At 45.5% G+C, this 19111-nt stretch overlaps 1 protein-coding gene across 1 annotated transcript in view; it reads left to right on the top strand.

Annotated features, from left to right (window-relative positions):
* ODAD4 (outer dynein arm docking complex subunit 4) overlaps positions 1 to 17476 on the top strand; it is a 79282-nt gene extending 61806 nt beyond the window's left edge. The window contains exons 11-12 of the mRNA XM_060203496.1: positions 9571 to 9655; positions 16797 to 17476. Of these exons, the coding sequence (XP_060059479.1) occupies positions 9571 to 9655; positions 16797 to 17236 (525 nt within the window). The 3' untranslated portion in view covers positions 17237 to 17476. The remainder of the gene's footprint in view (positions 1 to 9570; positions 9656 to 16796) is intronic.
* The last annotated feature ends 1635 nt before the right edge of the window (positions 17477 to 19111 follow it).

Genomic DNA, 19111 nt, shown 5'->3' with positions numbered 1-19111 from the left:
CACGCGTGTTTGTACTCACGGGTGATTTACTGGGTTTCTGTGGTCATTCTAGTCCTGTCTTGTTTCGGTCCGGGTGGTCTCCTTTGGTATTCCTAGTTGATCCGGGAGAGGAGAGGAGAGGAGAGAAAGCGATCTGCTGCTCGTAGCTCCGCCTCCCTATTTTCCCTTTTGTTGCCCTTTTTTTTGTTGTTGTTTTTTACTGTTGTTGTAGTTATTATTGTCGTTGTTGTTGGATAGGGCAGAGAGAAATAGAGAGAGGGGTGGGGTAGACAGAGAGGGGGATAGAAAGATAGACACCTGCAGACCTGCTTCACCTGTGAAGCAACTCCCCTGCAGATGGGGAGCCAGGGGCTCAAACTGGGATCCTTATGTCGGTCCTTGCACTTTGTGCCACCTGCACTTAACCCACTGCGCTACCGCCAAGCTCCCAGTCTTTTTTTTTTTTTTTTAATTCAGACAAAGGAAACACTTCAGCATTGGAACTTCCTCTGGTGCCATTGCACAATCCATTTGATGCCAAGGCTTCAACCAGGGTAACCCATATGGCAAGACAGGTGCTCCACCCAGTGACCTATCTCTCCAGCCTCCAGCATAGGACTCTAGCATATGCATTGCTGGGGAGTGAACTCAGCACCTCAACATGCAAGTCCTATGCTCTCCTGCTAAACCACTCCCCCAACCATCTAACATCTAAACAGGCTGCCCTTCTCTCTCTCCTATGTACACTTTTTATTTATTTTGCCTCCGGGGTTATTGCTGGGGCTCAGTGCTGGCACTATGAACCCACTGCTCCTGGAGGCCATTTTTTTCCCTTGTGTTGCCCTTGTTGTTTATCATTGTTGTTATTATTGTCGTCATTGTTGGATAGGACAGAGAGAAATTGAGAGAGAAGGGGAAGACAGAGAACAGGAGAGAAAGATACCTGCAGACCTGCGACACATCCCCCCCCACCACTGCCGTGGGGAGCCAGGGGCTCGAACTGGGGTCTTTATGCTAGTCCATGAGCTTCATACCATGTGCGCTTAACCTGCTGCTCTACCGCCCACCCCCCTCTATTTTTATTTTTAAAGCCTTTTTTTATATTATTTATTTATGTATTATGGGATAGAGACTGAGAGAAATTGAATGGGTCGGTGGGTGGTGGTGCACCTGGTTGAGCACACATTTTACAATGCGTAAGAACCTGGGTTTGAGCCCCCAGTCCCCACCTGCAGGGGAAAGCTTTGCGAGTGGTGAAGCAGGGCTGCAGATGTCTGTCTCCCTCTCTGTCACCCTGTACCTCTGGATTTTTGGCTGTCTCTATCCAATAACTAAAGATAATAATAAAAAAATTTTAAAAAAAGGAATTGAGAGGAGGGAAGATAGGGAGAGAAACAGAGAGATACCTATAGCCCTGCTTCACCACTCATGAAGCTTCCCCCCTGCAGATGGGGACCAAGGTTGAACCTGGGTCCTTGTGCACTGTAATGTGTGCACTTAACCAGATGCGCCACTGCCCAGCTCTATGATGCGTGCTCTCTCCCTCTCCCTCTCCCTCTCCCTCTCCCTCTCCCTCTCCCTTTCCCTCTCTCTCTCTCTCTCTCTCACACACACACTCACATACACACACATTTTAGAGAGATCCTGGGACTTTAGATTCTCAGGTTTTATGCTTTTTCCCCAGATCTAAACAGGCTCTCTTATCTCTTATGTCTCTTAGCACATGCTACTCTCTTTGCCGGAAATTTTTTTTAATTATAATTTTTAAAAATTATATTTATTTATTTATTAGATAAAGACAGCCAAAAATCAATAGGGAAAGTGGAGAGAGAGAGAGGAAGAGAGAAGGGGTAGGGCAGTGGTGAACCTGGTTAAGTGCACATAGTAAGGACCTGGGTTCAAGCCCCCACTCCCCATTTGCAGGAGATGCTTCATGAGTAGTAAGGCAAGTCTTTATCTTTCTCTTTCCCTATCTCCCCCTCCTCTCTGTTTCTCTGTCCTATCCAATAAAATGGAAAAGAAGGCCACCCGGAGCAGTGGGTTCGTAGTGCCAGCACTGAGCCTAGCAATAACCCTGGAGACAAAAAAAAAAAAAAAAAGAAGAGAGAGAGATGACACCTGCAGCACTGCTTTACCACTTGAAAAGCTTCCCCCTGCAAGTGGGGACTGGGAGCTCAAACCCAGGTCCTTGTACATGATATCATGTGCAGTCACCCAGCTTTGCCGCTGCCCAGTCCCCTTGAAATTTCTTTTAAATTTATTTATTTATTTTCCCTTTTGTTGTCCTTGTTTTTTTAAATTTTTATTAATTTATTTTCCCTTTTGTTACCCTTTTATTTTTTTTCTAATTTTGTAAATTTTACTTTTGAAAGAGATGCAGAGAGAAAGAGAAACACCAGAGCACTGCTCAGCTCTGATGGTGTGGGGAATTAAACCTGGGACTTTGGAGCCTCAGGCATGAGAGTCTGTTTGCATAACCATTATGCTAGCTACCTCTGCTCTGGAATGTTCTTTAATTTTTTTTGCCTCCAGGGTTATTGCTGGGGCTCAGTGCCTGCACAGTGAATCCACTGCTCCTAGAGGCCATCCTCCCCCCCCTTTTGTTGTCCTTGGTTTTTTTGTTTTTTGTTTTGCTTCCAGGGTTATTGCCGGGGCTCGGTATGTGCACCATGAACCCACTGCTTCTGGAGGCTGAATTTTCCCCTTTTTTTGTTGCTCTTGTTGTTTTGTTATTATTATTATTATTGTTACTGATGTCATTGTTGTTGGATAGGACAGAGAGAAATGGAGAGAGGAGGGGAAGACAGAGAGGGGGAGAGAAAGATAGACACCTGCAGACCTGCTTCACCACCTGTGAAGCGACTCCTTTGCAGGTGGGGAGCTGGGGCCTCAATCCGGCATCCTTACGCTGGCCTTCCGCTTTCCACCATGTGCACTTAACCCAGCCTCCATTTTTTTTTTAAATTTTATTTATTACTGCATAGAGACAGAGAGAAATTGAAAGGGGAGGGAGAGATAAAGAGGGAAAGAGACAGAGAGACCTGCAGACCTGCTTCATCACTCATGAAGCTGTCCCCCTGCAGGTGGGGACTAGGGGCTTGAATCCGGGTCCACCGCACACTGTAATGTGTGCACTTAACCTTGTGTGCCACCACCTGGCTCCTTAAAATTTAATTTTAGAGGGTCAGGCAGTAGTGCAGCACGTTAAGCACACATGGCGCAAAGTGCAAGGACCTGCATAAGGATCCCGGTTCAAGCCCCCAGCTCCCTACCTGCAAGGGGGGGCTCGCTTCACGGGTGATGAAGCAGGTCTGCAGGTGTCTTTCTCTCCTCCTGTCTTCCCCTCCTCTCTCCATTTCTCTCTGTCCTATCCAACAACAACAACATCAATAACAATAATAACCACCACAACAACAAAACAACAAAAGGGAAGAAAAATAGCCTCCAGAAGCAGTGGATATGTGGTGCAGGCACCAAGCCCTAGAGACAAAAAAAATAATAATAGTAATAATAATAATTTTATTTGCTCTATCTGCTGGGCCTGGAACAGGCAACATTTTCAAAACACACAATGAAGAAAAGAAAAAAAAATTGATAATACTATCAATATTACCTTGACCTATGGAGCACCCTCACAGAATTTTCATGTCCAGACGTCTTTTGATTTAAGATACCTTTCAGAGGCTTATTAAACATTAAATGCCGTGGTCCAGGAGGTGGTGCAGTGAATAAAGCATTGGACTGTCAAATATGAGGTCCCAAGTTCAATCCCCAGCAGCGCACCTACCAGAGTGATGTCTGGTTCTCTCTTTCTCCGCTTATCATTCTTCATGAATAAATAAATAAAATATTTGAAAAAAAATATTAAGTGCTGGGGCCTGGCCAGTGGCACACCAGGTTAAGCGCACTTAGTATGAAGCTCAAGGACCCACTCAAGGGTCCCAGTTCAAGCACCCAGCTCCCCACCTGCAGGGGAGTCACAATTAGTTATGCCGGTCTGCTGGTGTGTCTCTGTCCCTCTACTTCTCTGTCTTCCTCTCCCCACTCAGTTTCTGTCTGACCTATCAAAAAAATTGAAAAAATGGCCACAGGAGCAGTGGATTCACAGTGCAGGAACTGAACCCCAGCAATAACCCTGGAGGCAAAAAAAAAAAAAAAGTGCCTATTATTTGAATATTGGAGCATAAAGAAATCTGAAGTGGACCCTCACATTAATGAACAGTAAACAAGAAGGGGGTCCTAAACAAATACCAAAATGGTAACTGCTGGCACTCACGTGGAGAGGATCCAGCCAGGGGGTAAGTCACTGATCCTCCCTCACTGGCTCTCAGGGACCGCATGATACAGAAAGGAGGACTCGGGGAGTACTCTGGTACAAACACTCATTTATTTGGAGATGGGTACAGGTTTATATAGAGAGTTAAACAAAGAACATTTTTCACATATGTCAGAAATTACAGGTTTTTTAAAAGTCAGCTTGCCCCTATGGTAGGGGGCTGGTATGACAAGAATTGTCATACGATTATTTTCCATGATGCAGGCAGGCTGATTATCCAAAGGCATTTGAGAGAAGCATAGGGGTTAAACCAGTAAGGTGAGGTAGAGAAAAGAAAAACAATGATTGATGTAAATCATAGATATCAAAGGACACAAGGAAAAGAATTTGGGGGCTTTTCACTGTCTGGTGTTAGGGGTGTATGATAGAGTGTGCTCTCTCCTTTATGATCAAAAGGTGAAGTGGATGTGTGAACTTTGAGTGAGCCCTAAAGCAGGCAGCCATTTGGCTTTCTAGCAGGGGAACGTAAATGTGAGAGCCCTGTAGGCTTTATGTGAGATTGAGATACTAACAAGGAGAAACTGAGTCTGGGAGACTTTTCCTTCTTGGCTCATCTCTATAAGGGGAGAGGCTAACAAGTGGCGTGTCTTTCCAGACCTCCATCCAAGGATGGGAGAGCTCCCCTAAACTCTACCAAGCTTTCACATAGTCCCACAGTAACAGTCAAAGTGGCACTTCAAAAATGGAGTAGACAATACTACTAATACTATGAAACTAATACTATGCAACTAAATAAAAAGGGAGATTGTTTTGAAAAAATAATTTTATTTATTAATGAGAGAGAGAGAAAAGAGAGAGAAAACCAGACATCACTCTGGCATATGTGCTAACAAGGATCAAACTTGGGACCTCATGCTTGAGAGTCCAACACTTTATCCACTATGCCACCTCAAAGATCACTTCTGCCTCCTTCTTATGGCCAGATTTATGCTCAGCTACACTCAGTTAAGCTTTTTTTTTTTCTATCTTTATTTATTGGATAGAGACAAACAGAAATTGAGGTGAGGGGGAGATGCAGAGGGAGAGAGACAGAGAGACACCTGTAGCACTGCTTCACTGCTCACAAAGCTTTCCCCCTGCAGGTGGGGACTGGGGATTTGAACCCGGGTCCTTGTGCACCGTTATTTGTTCACTCAACCAGGTGCACTACCACCCAGTCCCCAATCAAGCTTTAAGCTTCAGCGCTGATATCCTCTTTTTTAGAGCCCTTCTCTGAGCTCTAGCCTGGATGAGGGACTGTCTCTCCCATCCCCCACAGCCCCCCTGTGCCCCCCTGTCAAAGTCCCTCTGCACTGTGACTACCTAGGTCCACACTGCTCCATAAGGCAGCACTGGCCACTTGCAGCTACTTTAAATTCATTAAAGTATAGGGAGTCAGGCGGTAGCGCAGCAGGTTAAGTACGTGTGGAGCAAAGCGCAAGGACTGGAGTAAGGATCCCAGTACGAGCCCCCAGCTCCCCACCTGCAGAAGAGTCACAAATGGTGAAGCAAGTCTGCAGGTGTCTGTCTTTCTCTCCCCCTCTCTGTCTTCCCCTCCTCTCTCCATTTCTCTCTGTCTATCCAACAAGGACGATAGTAACAATAATAACTACAGTAAAACAATAATGGCAACAAAAGGGAATAAATAAATAAATATTTAAATTAAAAAGGTATATAAGGGAGAAAAAAATTAAATAAGGGAGTAGTGGCACACCTGGTTGAGCACACATGTCCCTATGTGCAAAGACGTGGGTCCCAACTCTCAACTGCTTCCTACCTGCAGTGAGGACTCCTCATGAGTGGTGAAGCAGGTCTGAAGGTCTCTCTCTCCTAATTATCTTAATTTATTTATTGGATAGAGACAGCCAGAAATCAAGAGAGAAGGGGGTGATAGGGGGAGACAGAGAGACACCTGTAACACTGCTTCACCACTTGCAAAGCCTTCCTCCTGTAGGTGGGGACTGGGGGCTTGAACCTGAGTCCCTGAGTATTGCAACATGTGCACTTAACCAGGTGTGCCACCACCACCACCCAGCCCCTCTCACTCCCGCTTTACATCCCCTCCCTCTCCCTCTCAATTTCTCTCTGTCCTGTCTAATAAAATAGAAAAATAAAATAAAGAGAAAAAAAGGTCAGTGGATTCATCATGCAGGTCCCGAGTCTCAGTGGCAATTAAAACAAAAATGTAAATAGGGGCCAGGTGGTAGCACACCTGATTAAAGTGCACACATCACAGTGGGCAAGGACCCAGGTTTGAGCCCCTGGTCCCCACCTGAATGGGGACAGCTTCATGAATGGTGAAGCAGGGCTACAGGTGTCTGTCTCTTCCCCCCGTCTCTTTTAGTATTTATTTTATTTTTTCCAGAGCACTGCTCAGCTCTGGCTTATGGTGGTACGGAGTATTGAACCTGGGACTTTGGAGCCTCAGACATGAGAGTCTCTCTCTCTCTCTCTCTCTTTAAATTAATTAATTAATCATTGGATAGAGAACGAGAGAAATTGAGAGGACAGGGAGATAGAGATGGAAAGAGACACCATTGCAGCCCTGCTTCACCAGGGCTTCCCCCTGCAGGTGGGGACCCGGGGCTTGAACCCGGGTCCTTGTGCACTGTAGTGTGTGCTCTTAACCAGGTGTACCACCACCTGGCCCCTCTCTCTCTTTTTTAAAATATTTTATTTATTTATTAATGAGAAAGAGTAGAAAGAGAGAGAAGGAACCAGACATGACAGCACTCGGGGGACTGAACTCAGAACCTCATGCTTGAGTGTCCGGTGCTTTATTCACTGTGCCACCTCTTGGACCACGAGAGTCTCTTTTTCATAATCATTATGCTAGCTAACCCCACCCTTGTCTCTTTCCCTCTCTATCTCCCCCTCCCCTCTCAAGTTCTCTCTGTCTCTATCCAATAATTAATACAAAACAATTTTTTAAAGTAAATAGGGGCATAATAGTATGCAAAAGGTTTTTTGTGTTTGAGGCTCTAAGGTTCCTGGTTCAATTCCCAGCACCACCATAAAGTAGAGCTGGGTAATGCTCTGGTAAAAATAAATAAATAAATAAATAAATAAATAAATAGGGGCTGGGCAGTGGCACACCTAGTTTAGTGCAAGGACCCAGGTTCGAGTCCCCGGTCCCCACCTGCAGGGGGAAAGCTTCACGAGTGGTGAAGCAAGCAACTGAAAGTGTGTCTCTGTCTCTCTTGCTCTTTACCTCACCCTCCCCAATTTCTCTCTGTTCTAATAAAGTAAAAAGGAAAAATATAACAATCGTTTTGCAAAGAGACTCTCATGCTTGAGGCTCCAAAGTCCCTGGTTTAATCATCCACACCACCATAAGCCAGAGTTGTGCAGTGCTCTGGTAAAACAAAAACAAAAACCTGCCAGGAGCAGTGGATTTGTAGTACCAGCCAACGATAATCCTAGGGGTGGATGCTGGGTGGTGGCGTACCTGGTTGAGTGCACATGTTACAGTGTGCAAGGACCCAGACCCAGGTCTGAGCACCTGCAGGGGGAATGTTTGCAAGTGGTGAAATAGTGCTGCAGGTGTCTGTCTGACTCTCTCCCTCTCTATCTCCCCCTACCCTCTTGATTTCTGGCTGTCTTTATCCAATAAATAAAGATAATTAAAATCTTTTTTTAAAAAGAAAGAAAAATACACAATTGAAAAATCAGAAGTACTTGAAAGGCCAAGTGTAATTTCTGATTTTTTTTTTTTTGCCTCCAGGGTTATTGCTGGGGCTCAGTGGCTGCACAATGAATCCACTGCTCCTGGAGGCCTTTTTTTTTTCCCCCTTTTGTTGCCCTTGTTGTTGTAGCCTTGTTGTGGTTATTATTGTTGTTGATGATGTTGCTCATTATTGGATAGGATAGAGAGAAATGGAGAGAGGGGTGGGGTAGACAGAGAGGGGGAGAGAAAGATAGACACCTGCAGACCTGCTTCACCGCCTGTGAAGCAACTCCCTTGCAGGTGGGGAGCCGGTGGCTTGAATCGGGATCCTTCTGCCGGTCCTTGCACTTTGCGCCATGTGTGCTTAACCTGCTGCGCTACTGCCCAGCCCCCAATTATTATTATTTTTATTTTATTTATTTTTTTACCAGAGCACTATTCAGCTCTGACTTATGGTATGGGGGATTGAACCTGGAACTTTTGGAACCTCAGGCATGAAGAGTCTCACTGCAAAACCATTATGCTATCTACCCTCTCCCACCTTCTGATTACATATATATATATATATATATATATATATATATATATATATATATATATATAGTATTTTAATGAGAGATACAGAAAGAATGACACAGCCAGGTGGTGTCACATCTGGTTAAGCACACACACATTACAGTGCACACACATTCCCCAGGCTCAAGCCCCTGGACCCCACCTCAGGGACAAAGCTTCACAAGTGGTGAAGGAGGTCTTCAGGTCTGTCTCTTGTCTCTTTCCCTCCCTATCACTCCCCTCTCAATTTCTTTCTGTCTCTATCCAATAATAAGTAAATAAAAATGTTAAAGACATGTTATGTGATCTGGGAGGTGGCGCAGTGGATAAAACGTTGGTCTCTCAGGCATGAGGTCCTGAGTTCAATCCCCAGCAGCACATGTACCAGAGTGATGTCTGGTTCTTTCTCTCTCTCCTATCCTTGTCATTAATAAATAAAAATAAATTTAAAAAAAAAGAAAGACAATAGAGAGAGACCAGAGTTATTGCCCAGATCTGGCTTATCCCTGGTGGTGCCAAAGATTGAACCTTCTGGGTCCAGACCCTTGATCCTATCTTTCCAGAAGTGGCATCTGCAGCAGGGGTGGCAGGGCAGACCAGCACAGCGGGAGGGAGCCCAGGTGGTGGTCAACCAGTAGACTCTTGAGATCTCCCTGCTCTGCTACCATGCACACTGCAGGTCCGCGATGAGAAAGGAGGCCTGGCCTGCCTTCCCATGTGTACTCTCCCTCTGTGTCCCCCTTATGTCTTAATTTCCCTCTGTCTCTATCCAACAGAGAAATACAGAAAAAAAAAAAATTAAATAGAAATCAGTAGGCAGACACACTCCCTAAATACATGCCTAACCTAGAGGGGATGCAGTTTGAGTCACCGGCAGTTGGTCTCTCACCCCCCAAGTCCATAATTACGAATTCAGATCAGGCCAAGGCGTGGGGAGAAAGAGGCAGGATGGTTGGCAGAGCCTGCTCGCCGGGGGTGGGTGTGAGTGGGGAAACGTAAGCGGCTGGTACCAAATGAGCATCAAGAGTTCACCAGCTCCCTCTGCTGCCCACAGGCCTTGGATGATGCCAACAAGGGCATCGTTGAAGAACTGAAGAAAACAAACTACAGGGACATTCTCAAAGAGAAGAAAGAGAAAGGTGAGCTTGCTCTTCTCTGTGTTCCAGGGGCCTGGCACTGACCATCAAGTGCTCTGATGCCCCTGCCACCAGCAGCCCAGCCTTCCCCTGGGGCAGGAGAGGGAGGCATCCAGCCCACCTCCCACTGACGTTGGAACTCAAGCTGTCTTCCCTAAGTGCCCACGGCTGGGGCTGCTGAGATAGCTCACTTGGATAGTGCGCTGCTTTGCCATGAACATGGCCCTGGCCTGGGCCTGGCCTCCACCACATTGTAGGAATTTCTGGTGCTGTGCTCTCTCATTCTCTGCCTCTTTCAAAAAACAAAGACAACAACAACAACAAAAAATCCCACTTCTGTACTGCTCCAGTCTATCAGACACTGTAAGGTAGACACTTACTACTGTAAACACTTATGTTCCAAAAAGACCTGAGATTTGGGGGAGACAGGGAGTTGGATTCTGCCCTGGAGAGTCCACAGCCCAGAGGGATAGCCACACAGCAGGGCACGTGCACTGGAGCAAAGCAGAGGAGCTGAGGTGTAGGGGCTCTCTGCTCCACAGCTCTGCTCTTATCCATGGTACCCACCCCAAATAAATACATATCAATAAATAGGCCTCCGATTCCCCCTGGAAGCAAAGGCCAGGCTCTTTGCTCTCTGGAAGCAGGAATCAGGTGACTCATCCCAGAACCCGGAGAGAAGAGATGAGATGCTGACTCCCATGTGGTGCTTCCTATGTGCTGGATGTTTTTTCAAGATCCTTCTTTAAAAAAAGGAGGAGGGGGAGGAGGGGAGAGGGAGGGGGAGGGGAGAGGGAGGGGGAGGAGGAGGAGAAGGAGGAGGAGGAAAGAAGAAGGGAGTCGGGCAGTAGCGCAGTGGGTTAAGCGCAGATGGAGCAAAGCTCAAGGACCAGCGGTAGGATCCCGGTTCAAGCCCCCAGCTCCCCACCTGCAGGGGAGTCGCTTCACAAGTGATGAAGCAGGTCTGCAGGTGTCTATTCAGTGTCAGGGAGGAGGGGGTAGGAGGGAAGGTGAGGGGATTGGAAGGAGGGGAGGGGAGGGGGAGGGGGAGGGGGGAGGGGAGAAGAGAGGAGAGGAAACATTGGAGTATCACTTTGGCACATGTGATGGAGAATCAAACCCCGGACCTCATGGTTGAGAGTCCAATGCTTTACCCACTGCACAACCTCTTCTAAGGATTTTTTTTTTAATGAAATGAAATATTTCAGTGGGGAGGCCAGCGCAGAGGGTTTCAGCGGGCGGTAGCGCAGAGGGTTAAGCGCACGTGGCACAAAGTGCACTGACCAGTGTTAAGGATCCCGGTTTCGGTTTGAGCCCACAGCTCCCCACCCGCAGGGGGGTCACTTCACAAGCAGTGAAGCAGGTCTGCAGGTGTGTATCTTTCTCTCCCCCTCTCTGTCTTCCCCTCCTCTCTCCATTTCTCTCTGTCCTATCCAACAACAACGATAGCAATAACAACAAAACAATAATAACGATAAACAAGGACAACAAAAGTGAAAAAAAAAAAGATTTCAGTGGTAGAGCATAGGTACAGGACCTGCATGCATGAGGTCCCAAATTCTAGCCCCAGCATCATATGCGCAAGGACTGGTGTAAGGATCCCGGTTCGAGCCCCTGGCTCCCCACCTGCAGGGGAATTGTTTCACAGGCGGTGAAGCAGATCTGCAGGTGTCTATCTTTCTCTCCCCCTCTCTGTCTTCCCCTCCTCTCTCCATTTCTTTTTTTAAAAAAGTTTTTCTTTAAATATTTTTATTTTATTTATTCCCTTTTGTTGCCCTTGTTGTTTTATTGTTGTAGTTATTATTGTTGTTGTCGTTGTTGGATAGGACAGAGAGAAATGGAGAGAGGAGGGGAAGACAGAGAGGAGGAGAGAAAGATAGACACCTGCAGACCTGCTTCACCGCCTGTGAAGCAACTCCCCTGCAGGTGGGGAGCCGGGGTTCGAACCGGGATCCTTATGCCGGTCCTTGTGCTTTGCGCCACCTGCGCTTAACCCGCTGCGCTACAGCCCGACTCCCCCTCCTCTCTCCATTTCTCTCTGTCCTATCCAACAATGACAACATCAATAACAACAAAAATAATAACTACAACAATAAATAAAAAACAAGGGGCTGTGGTCCGGGAGGTAGCACAGTGGCTAGAGCATTAGATTCTCAACCATGAAGTCCCAAGTTCAATCCCTGGCAGCACATGTACCAGAGTGATGGCTGGTTCTTTCTCTCCTCCTATCTTTCTCATGAATAAATAAATAAATTCTTTAAAAAAAAAAGGGCAACAAAAGAGAAAATAAATAAATATAAATTAAAAAAAAATCAGGGCATTGGGTAGTCCAGGAGGTAGCACAGTGGATAAACCACTGGATTTTTTTAAAAGATTTTATTTATTTTATTAATGAGAAAGATAGGAGGATAGAGAGAAAGAGCCAGACATCACTCTGGTACATGTGCTGCCGGGGATTGAACTCAGGACCTTATGCTTGAGAGTCTAGTTCCTTAACCACTGCGCCACCACCCGGACCACAAACCACTGGATTTTTTTTTTTTTATTCCACCTAAACCACTGGATTTTTAAGCATGAGATCCCATGTTCAAACCCTGGCAGCATATGTACCAGAGTGATGTCTGTTTCTTTTTCTCCTCCTATCATTTCTCATGAATAAATAAAATTATATACATATACATACATACATATATATATATATATATATGTACACACACACACATACATATATATCATGGCCAGGTGGTGGCATGCCTGGCTAAGCATACACATTACACTGTGCAAGAACCCAGATTCAGATTCAAACCCCTGGGCCCCACCTGCAGGGGAAAAGCTTCAGCAGTGTGAAGCAGACAGGTGGCTGTCTCCTTTTTAAATTTTTAAAAAATTCTCATCATTTATTTATTGAATAGAGACAGCCAGAAATTGAGAGAAGAAAGGGAAGATAGAGAGACAGACACCTGCAGCACTGCTTCACACTCACAAAGCTTTCCCCTTACAGGTGGGGACTGGGGACTTGAACCTTGGTTCTTGAGCATTGTAACATGTGCACTAAACCAGCTGAATCTGGCCCTTCTTTTTCCCTCTCTATCTCCCTCCCTTTTCAATTTCTCTGTCTCTATTCAGTAATAAATGCGTAATATTTTAAAAATCAGGGCATCTGATTTTTTTTTCCATTTCGATAAGACAGAAATTGAGAGGGGAGGGGAAGATAGAGAGAGAGAGAGAGAGAGAGAGAGACCTGCAGACCTGCTTTACCACTTGTGAAGTGTCACTGGTGCATGTGGAGACCAGGGGCTTGAACCTAGGTCCTTCCACATTGTAGCATATGCGCTCAACCAAGTGTGCCCCCCCCCACCTCAAAGTCCTTTTTTTTTTTTAATTCTGCCTCCAGGGTTATCACTGGGATTCAGTGCCTGCACTACAATCCACTGTTCCTGGCAGCCATTTTTTCCATTATTGTTGTAGCTACTGTTGTTGTTGGATAGGACAGAGAGATATTGAGAGAGAAGAGGAAGACAGGGGTGGAAGGTGAGAAAAAGAGACATCTACAGACCTGCTTCACCGCTTGCTAAGCGTCCATGCGCCAGTTGGGGAGCCCGGGGCTCAAACCCAGATTCTTGCACGGGACCTTGCTTTCCCAAGCAACAGCAGTGGGGAAGGAGACACCTGAGCAGCAAGTGCCATCCCCTTATCATTCCCTCCGCATTCCCTTGGAGGCAGGCTCTCCCTTTGCTACTCTCAGCCCCCACGCTTTTAGAACCTCTCTCAGAAGCCACAGGTGAAGCAGATGTAGAGACACAGCAGGGAACTGGCAGATACTCCAGCACCCCCCCCCCTTTTCCTGTCACTTGAAAGGCCATGGGGCCAGTGGCAACTGCCTGCACCTCCACATTGGGAAAAGCAGGGGGCAACATTGCTCAAGTCTTTATGACCTAATGGTGACCTTTTCCTTCTGGGAAATGAGAGCTCCTGCAGACAAGCTTCTTAGAGAGCAGGGACTTCTGAGGAGAGAATGGGGGGGGGGGGTGAGGGAGCTCAGTCGGGGATTGGTGTCTTTTCTCTGCAGCTGTTAAATACAAGGAGCGAGGATCCCTTTGATTGTGAAATAGCTGTCCATCTCAATTTTCTGCTAGTGTGTGCTTTTCAAGAACAAAATACAGAAGGTGGATACTGGAGAACAGGGAAAGAGGGTGGCAGAGACAGCATAATGGTTATACAAACAGACTCTAATGTCTGAGGCTTCAAGTCAAAGGTTCAATCCCCCACTCCACCATAAACTAGAGTTGAGCAATGCTCTGGTAAACAAACAAACAAACAAATAAATGGGGAGAGATAAATGTGCTCTGCAAGCAGACTGTCCTGGCTGCAAATTATGGATCTGCTATTTCTCTCTATTTACCTTAAGATTTATTTATTTAGGGGGCCTGGCAGTAGCGCAGTGGGTTGAGCGCACGTGGCTAGAAGTGCAAAGGACCGGCATAAGGATCCTGGTTCGAGCCCTGGCTTCCTACTTGCAGGGGAGTCGATTCACAGGCAGTGAAGCAGGTCTGCAGGTGTTTTTCTCTCCCCCTTTCTGTCTTCTCCTCTCTCCATTTCTCTCTGTCCTATCCAACAACGATGACATCAACTACAACAACAATAAAACAACACAGGCAACAAAAGGGAAAATAAATAATAATAATAAATTTAAAAATATATTTACTTGGGGAGTCAGGCTGTAGCGCAGCGGGTTAAGCGCAGGTGGCGCAAAGCACAAGGACCGGCATAAGGATCCCGGTTCGAACCCCAGCTCCCCACCTGCAGGGGAGTCGCTTCACAGGCGGTGAAGCAGGTCTGCAGGTGTCTATCTTTCCCTCCCCCTCTGTCTTCCCCTCCTCTCTCCATTTCTCTCTGTCCTATCCAACAACGACAACAACAATAATAACTACAACAATAAAACAACAAGGGCAACAAAAGGGAATAAATAAATAAAATAAATATTTAAAAATATATATGTATATATTTACTTATTTAATTTAATTAAAAAATTTTACACAAGTAAGCAGCTATTAACAACAACAAAATTTTAAAAAAATTATCTTTATTTATTGGATAGAGACAGCCAGAAATTGAGAAGAAGGGGGTGGTAGATAGGGAGAGAGACAGGGAGACACCTGCAATACTGCTTCACTACTCAAAAAGCTTTCCCCCTGCAGGTGGGGGCCAGGGGCTTGAACCCGGGTCCTTACGCATTGTAACACATGCACTCAACCAGGTGCCCCACCACCTGGCCCCAAGATTTACTTAATTTAATTTGGATAGAGACAGATAAATTGAGAAAGGGGAGACAGGGAGAAAAAGAGACACCTCCTGCAGATGGAGACTGGCCACTGACTGGCCCCCTTAAGATTTGTTTTTGAGGAAGGGATGGAAGGAGAGAGGAGAGAGAGAGAGAGGAGAGAGAGGAGACACGCCACTCAAGTTTTGGCACATGGTGCTGCCAGAGATTGTACCTGAGCCCTCTGTGGTCTCAGGTGTGTGAGTCTCACTATAATGGGGATTATTTCATGGCAGTGTGACCTTGTTTTTGAACATGGAGACTTCTGTGTGTACAATGTAAAACTGCTCCCAGTGTGCTGTTCAGAAAGAGAGAAAGATAGAGGGAGGGGAAGACACATAGCACCAGATCTTCCCCCCAGTGCCTGAGGGGAGCAGAGAATTGGGAGACGTGGCATAGTCAGTCTTCAAGTGATACTGGGTGTGAAGCCTGAGCTGGGTACATGACCTACCTGGTGAGAAACCAGTGTGACCATTTGATGCAATTCCCTATCAGTCTCAAGTTCCGTGACTGAAAACTGAAACCAATGACATTGTGTAATATCGTGAGAACTGGATGATACAGTCTGTGCAGTTCAGCAGCCTAGGAGGCGGTGTGGTGACTACAGCACTGGACTTGAGAGCATGAGGTCCTGGGTTTGATCCCCAGCATCAACCTTAGCAATGCTCTAGTTCTCTCTTGTGTTAGTGAATAAAATAAAATAAAATGGGGGCTCCCTGGTGGCTCACCCAGTAGAGTGCACACATTATAATCTTCTAGGGCCCAGGTTTGAACCCCTGGTCCCCACCTTCAGGGAAGGAAACTTCATAAGCAGTGAAGCAGTGCTGTAGGTGTCTCACCTTCTCTTAGTCTCCCTCATCACAAAGAAAGAAAACAAAATGAAATTTTAAAAAAATCTGTGGGGCAGGAGTAGATAGCATAATGGTTATACAAAGAGACTCTCATGCCTGAGGCTCCAAAGTCCAGGTTCAATCCCCCGTATCACCATAAGCCAGGGCTGAGCAGTGCTCTGGTGTTTCTCTCTGTGTCTTTCTCTCTCTGCTTCTCTCCCAATAATAAAGTAATTTAAAAAACTGGGCAGTAGCGCAGCGGGTGGCGCAAAGTGCAAAGACCAGTGTAAGGATCCCGGTTCGAGCCCCCTGCTCCCCACCTGCAGGGGAGTCGCTTTACAGGCGGTGAAGCAGGTCTGCAGGTGTCTTATCTTTCTCTCCCCATCTCTGTCTTCCCCTCCTCTCTCCATTTCTCTCTGTCCTGTCCAATAATGACAACATCAATAACAACAATAATAACTACAACAACAATGAAAAACAACAAAAAGCAAAAGGGAAAATAAATAAATAAATAAAATAATAATTAATAATTTTAAAAAATGTAATCTCTTAAAAAAAATCTGTGCTGGTGGGCTGGGCAGTGGTGGACCTGGTTAAACACACATAGTACTAAGTAAAAGGACCTGGCTTGCTACCTGCAGCAGTGATGCTTCACAAGTGGCAAAGCAGGTCTGCAGGTATCTATCATTCACCCTATTTTCCCCTCCCAATTTCTCTCTGTCTTATCCAATAAAAAGAAAAAAAAAAAAAAAGGCCACCAGGAGTAGTGGATCTGTAGTGCCATCAGGGAGCCCCAGCAATAACCCTGGAGGCAAAAAAGAAATTGTGCAGCTCACACTTGATGCCTGGAATATGGCTGTCCTCTGCACACGGTCATTCCTTTTGCTCTCTTTTTGGGAGGGTGTGCTGCCTGTCAGTGTCTCAGGGCTCCACAGGCTGGGGTGCACCTATGCCCAGAGACTGACACACTTCCCCCTGGCCTCTTATTTTTCAGATGAGGCCATTGAACCAGACACTACAGAAGTGACGCCAAAGGGGAAGGAAGCCACGAGAAAAATGAGAGATGAACCAGAGAAAGTGATGAAGCAGTGGGAAAGAGAACACTTTGAGAGTGAGAAAGAGACAGAAGATGAGTCGTCCAAGGAAGCACTGAGGGTCACAGTGACTGGAACAAAGAACAGGCAACAGAGTAGAGAAAAGCCCAGCAATTTTGGGAAAATGGAACCAGGAGCAGTGGGCAAAGAGTCAGGAGCTGTTGCCAAGGGACAATCAGGAGAAGTAAGTGGAGAATTCTCGCAACTGGGCAGAAGAGAGTCAAGAGAAATTTACAGGAGGCCTTCAGATTTAGACCAAAAACTATCAGAACCAGAGGACAGTTTTTCAGAAGACAGCAGGACAAAATATGAGGAAAGAGAATTGGGAGAAACAGAATAAACGAAAACAACAAAGAGTGCTTAAAAAATTGGGAGAAGATGAGTGAAACCATGCTAGCAGTCACCAGGGGCCAGGAAGCTGCCATTCGCTGGGACTCCTGCGTGCAGCTCTTACTAAACTGGACTTTTGAGCTGAGATTAGTATTTTATAGCAAAAACTAAGGACTAGGTCCCAGCAGTCACTTCTTCCTCTTTCAGTCACTGTTTCTCCTTTAAATAGAATGTCTTTCATGCTTACAAATGACTGAGCCTGTATTTTTGCCCTTTGTCACCCAGAGGAGGAAAGGTTTTCTGCCCCAGGGTCTGGGAGTGGCAGTGGCTGGGTTTTCAAGGAGGTCCAGTCCAGTCAATCAGGCTCTCTGAGCTAGTTTGCTTCTTCATACAGTGAGAAACTACCCCTTGTGGATAATAGGAGTGTTTAGCACAGTATTTATTTTATTTTATTTTATTTTATTTTAAGTCAAAAGGAAAATTTTTTTTCCTATTTTATTTATTTATTTATTTTTTAATATTTATTTATTTATTTATTTATTTTATTTAAGAAAGGATTAATTAACAAAACCATAGGATAGGAGGGGTACAACTCCACACAATTCCCACCGCCCAATCTCCATATCCCACCCCCTCCCCCAATAGCTTTCCCATTCTCTATCCCTCTGGGAGCATGGACCCAGGGTCATTGAGGGTTGCAGAAGGTAGAAGGTCTGGCTTCTGTAATTGCTTCCTCGCTGAACTTGGGCGTTGACTGGTCGGTCCATACTCCCAGTCTGCCTCTCTCTTTCCCTAGTAGGATGGGTCTCTGGGGAAGCTGAGCTCCAGGACACATTGGTGGTGTCTTCAATCCAGGGAAGTCTGGCCGGCATCCTGATGATACCTGGAACCTGGTGACTGAAAAGAGAGTTAACATACAAAGCCAAACAAATTGTTGAGCAATCATGGACCCAAAGCTTGGAAAAGTGGAGAGGAAGTATTAGGGAGGTACTCACTGCAAACTCTAGTGTACTTCTGCTTTCTTACTTTGGTGCCATACTCCAAACTCAGTCAATTTCTGCTTTGCGTTTCTACTTCTTCTTCTTTTTTTTTTTTACATGCATAACATTCCCCAGATTCCCATTTAACAATACAACCCCCACTATTTCATTCATCATTTTTCATGGACCTGTATTCACCCCACCCACCCACCCACCCCAGAGTCTTTTGCTTTGGTGTAATACTCCAATTCCATTTCAGGTTCGACTTGTGTTTTCTTTTCTAATCTTGTTTTTCAACTTCGGCCTGAGAGTGAGATCATCCCATATTCATCCTTCTGTTTCTGACTTATTTCACTCAACATGATTTTTTCAAGGTCCATCCAAGATCGGCTGAAAACGGTGAAGTCACCATTTTTTACAGCTGAGTAGTATTCCATTGTGTATATATACCACAACTTGCTCTGAATGACTCTGAAAATGTCCAATAGTTCTAGGTTATCTATCTCTTCATTTAGCTCCCTTATGTCTTTACTGATTTTCTTCCTGGATGATCTGTCAAGTTGAGATAGTGGGGTGTTGAAGTCCCCTACTATGATTGTGTTACTATTAATATATTGCTGTAGCTCTTTCAGTAGAAGTTTGATGTATTTAGATGGCTTCTCATTGGGTGCATAGATATTAATAATTGTTAAGTCCTCTTGATTGACTGATCCTCTGAGCATTAAGTAGTGTCCATTCCTATCTTTTTTAATCTTATCTATTTTAAAGTCTATCATGTCAGATATGAGAATAGCTGTTCCTGCCCTTTTTTGTGGGCCATTGGCTTGAATGATAGTTTTCCATCCTTTCACTTTAAGTCTGTGTTTGTCTTGTTACGTTAGGTGAGTTTCCTGTAGACAACATAT

The sequence above is a fragment of the Erinaceus europaeus genome, chromosome 12, assembly GCF_950295315.1.
Source record: "Erinaceus europaeus chromosome 12, mEriEur2.1, whole genome shotgun sequence".
NCBI classification, from domain to species: domain Eukaryota; kingdom Metazoa; phylum Chordata; class Mammalia; order Eulipotyphla; family Erinaceidae; genus Erinaceus; species Erinaceus europaeus.
This window is presented reverse-complemented; position numbering and strand designations above follow the sequence as displayed.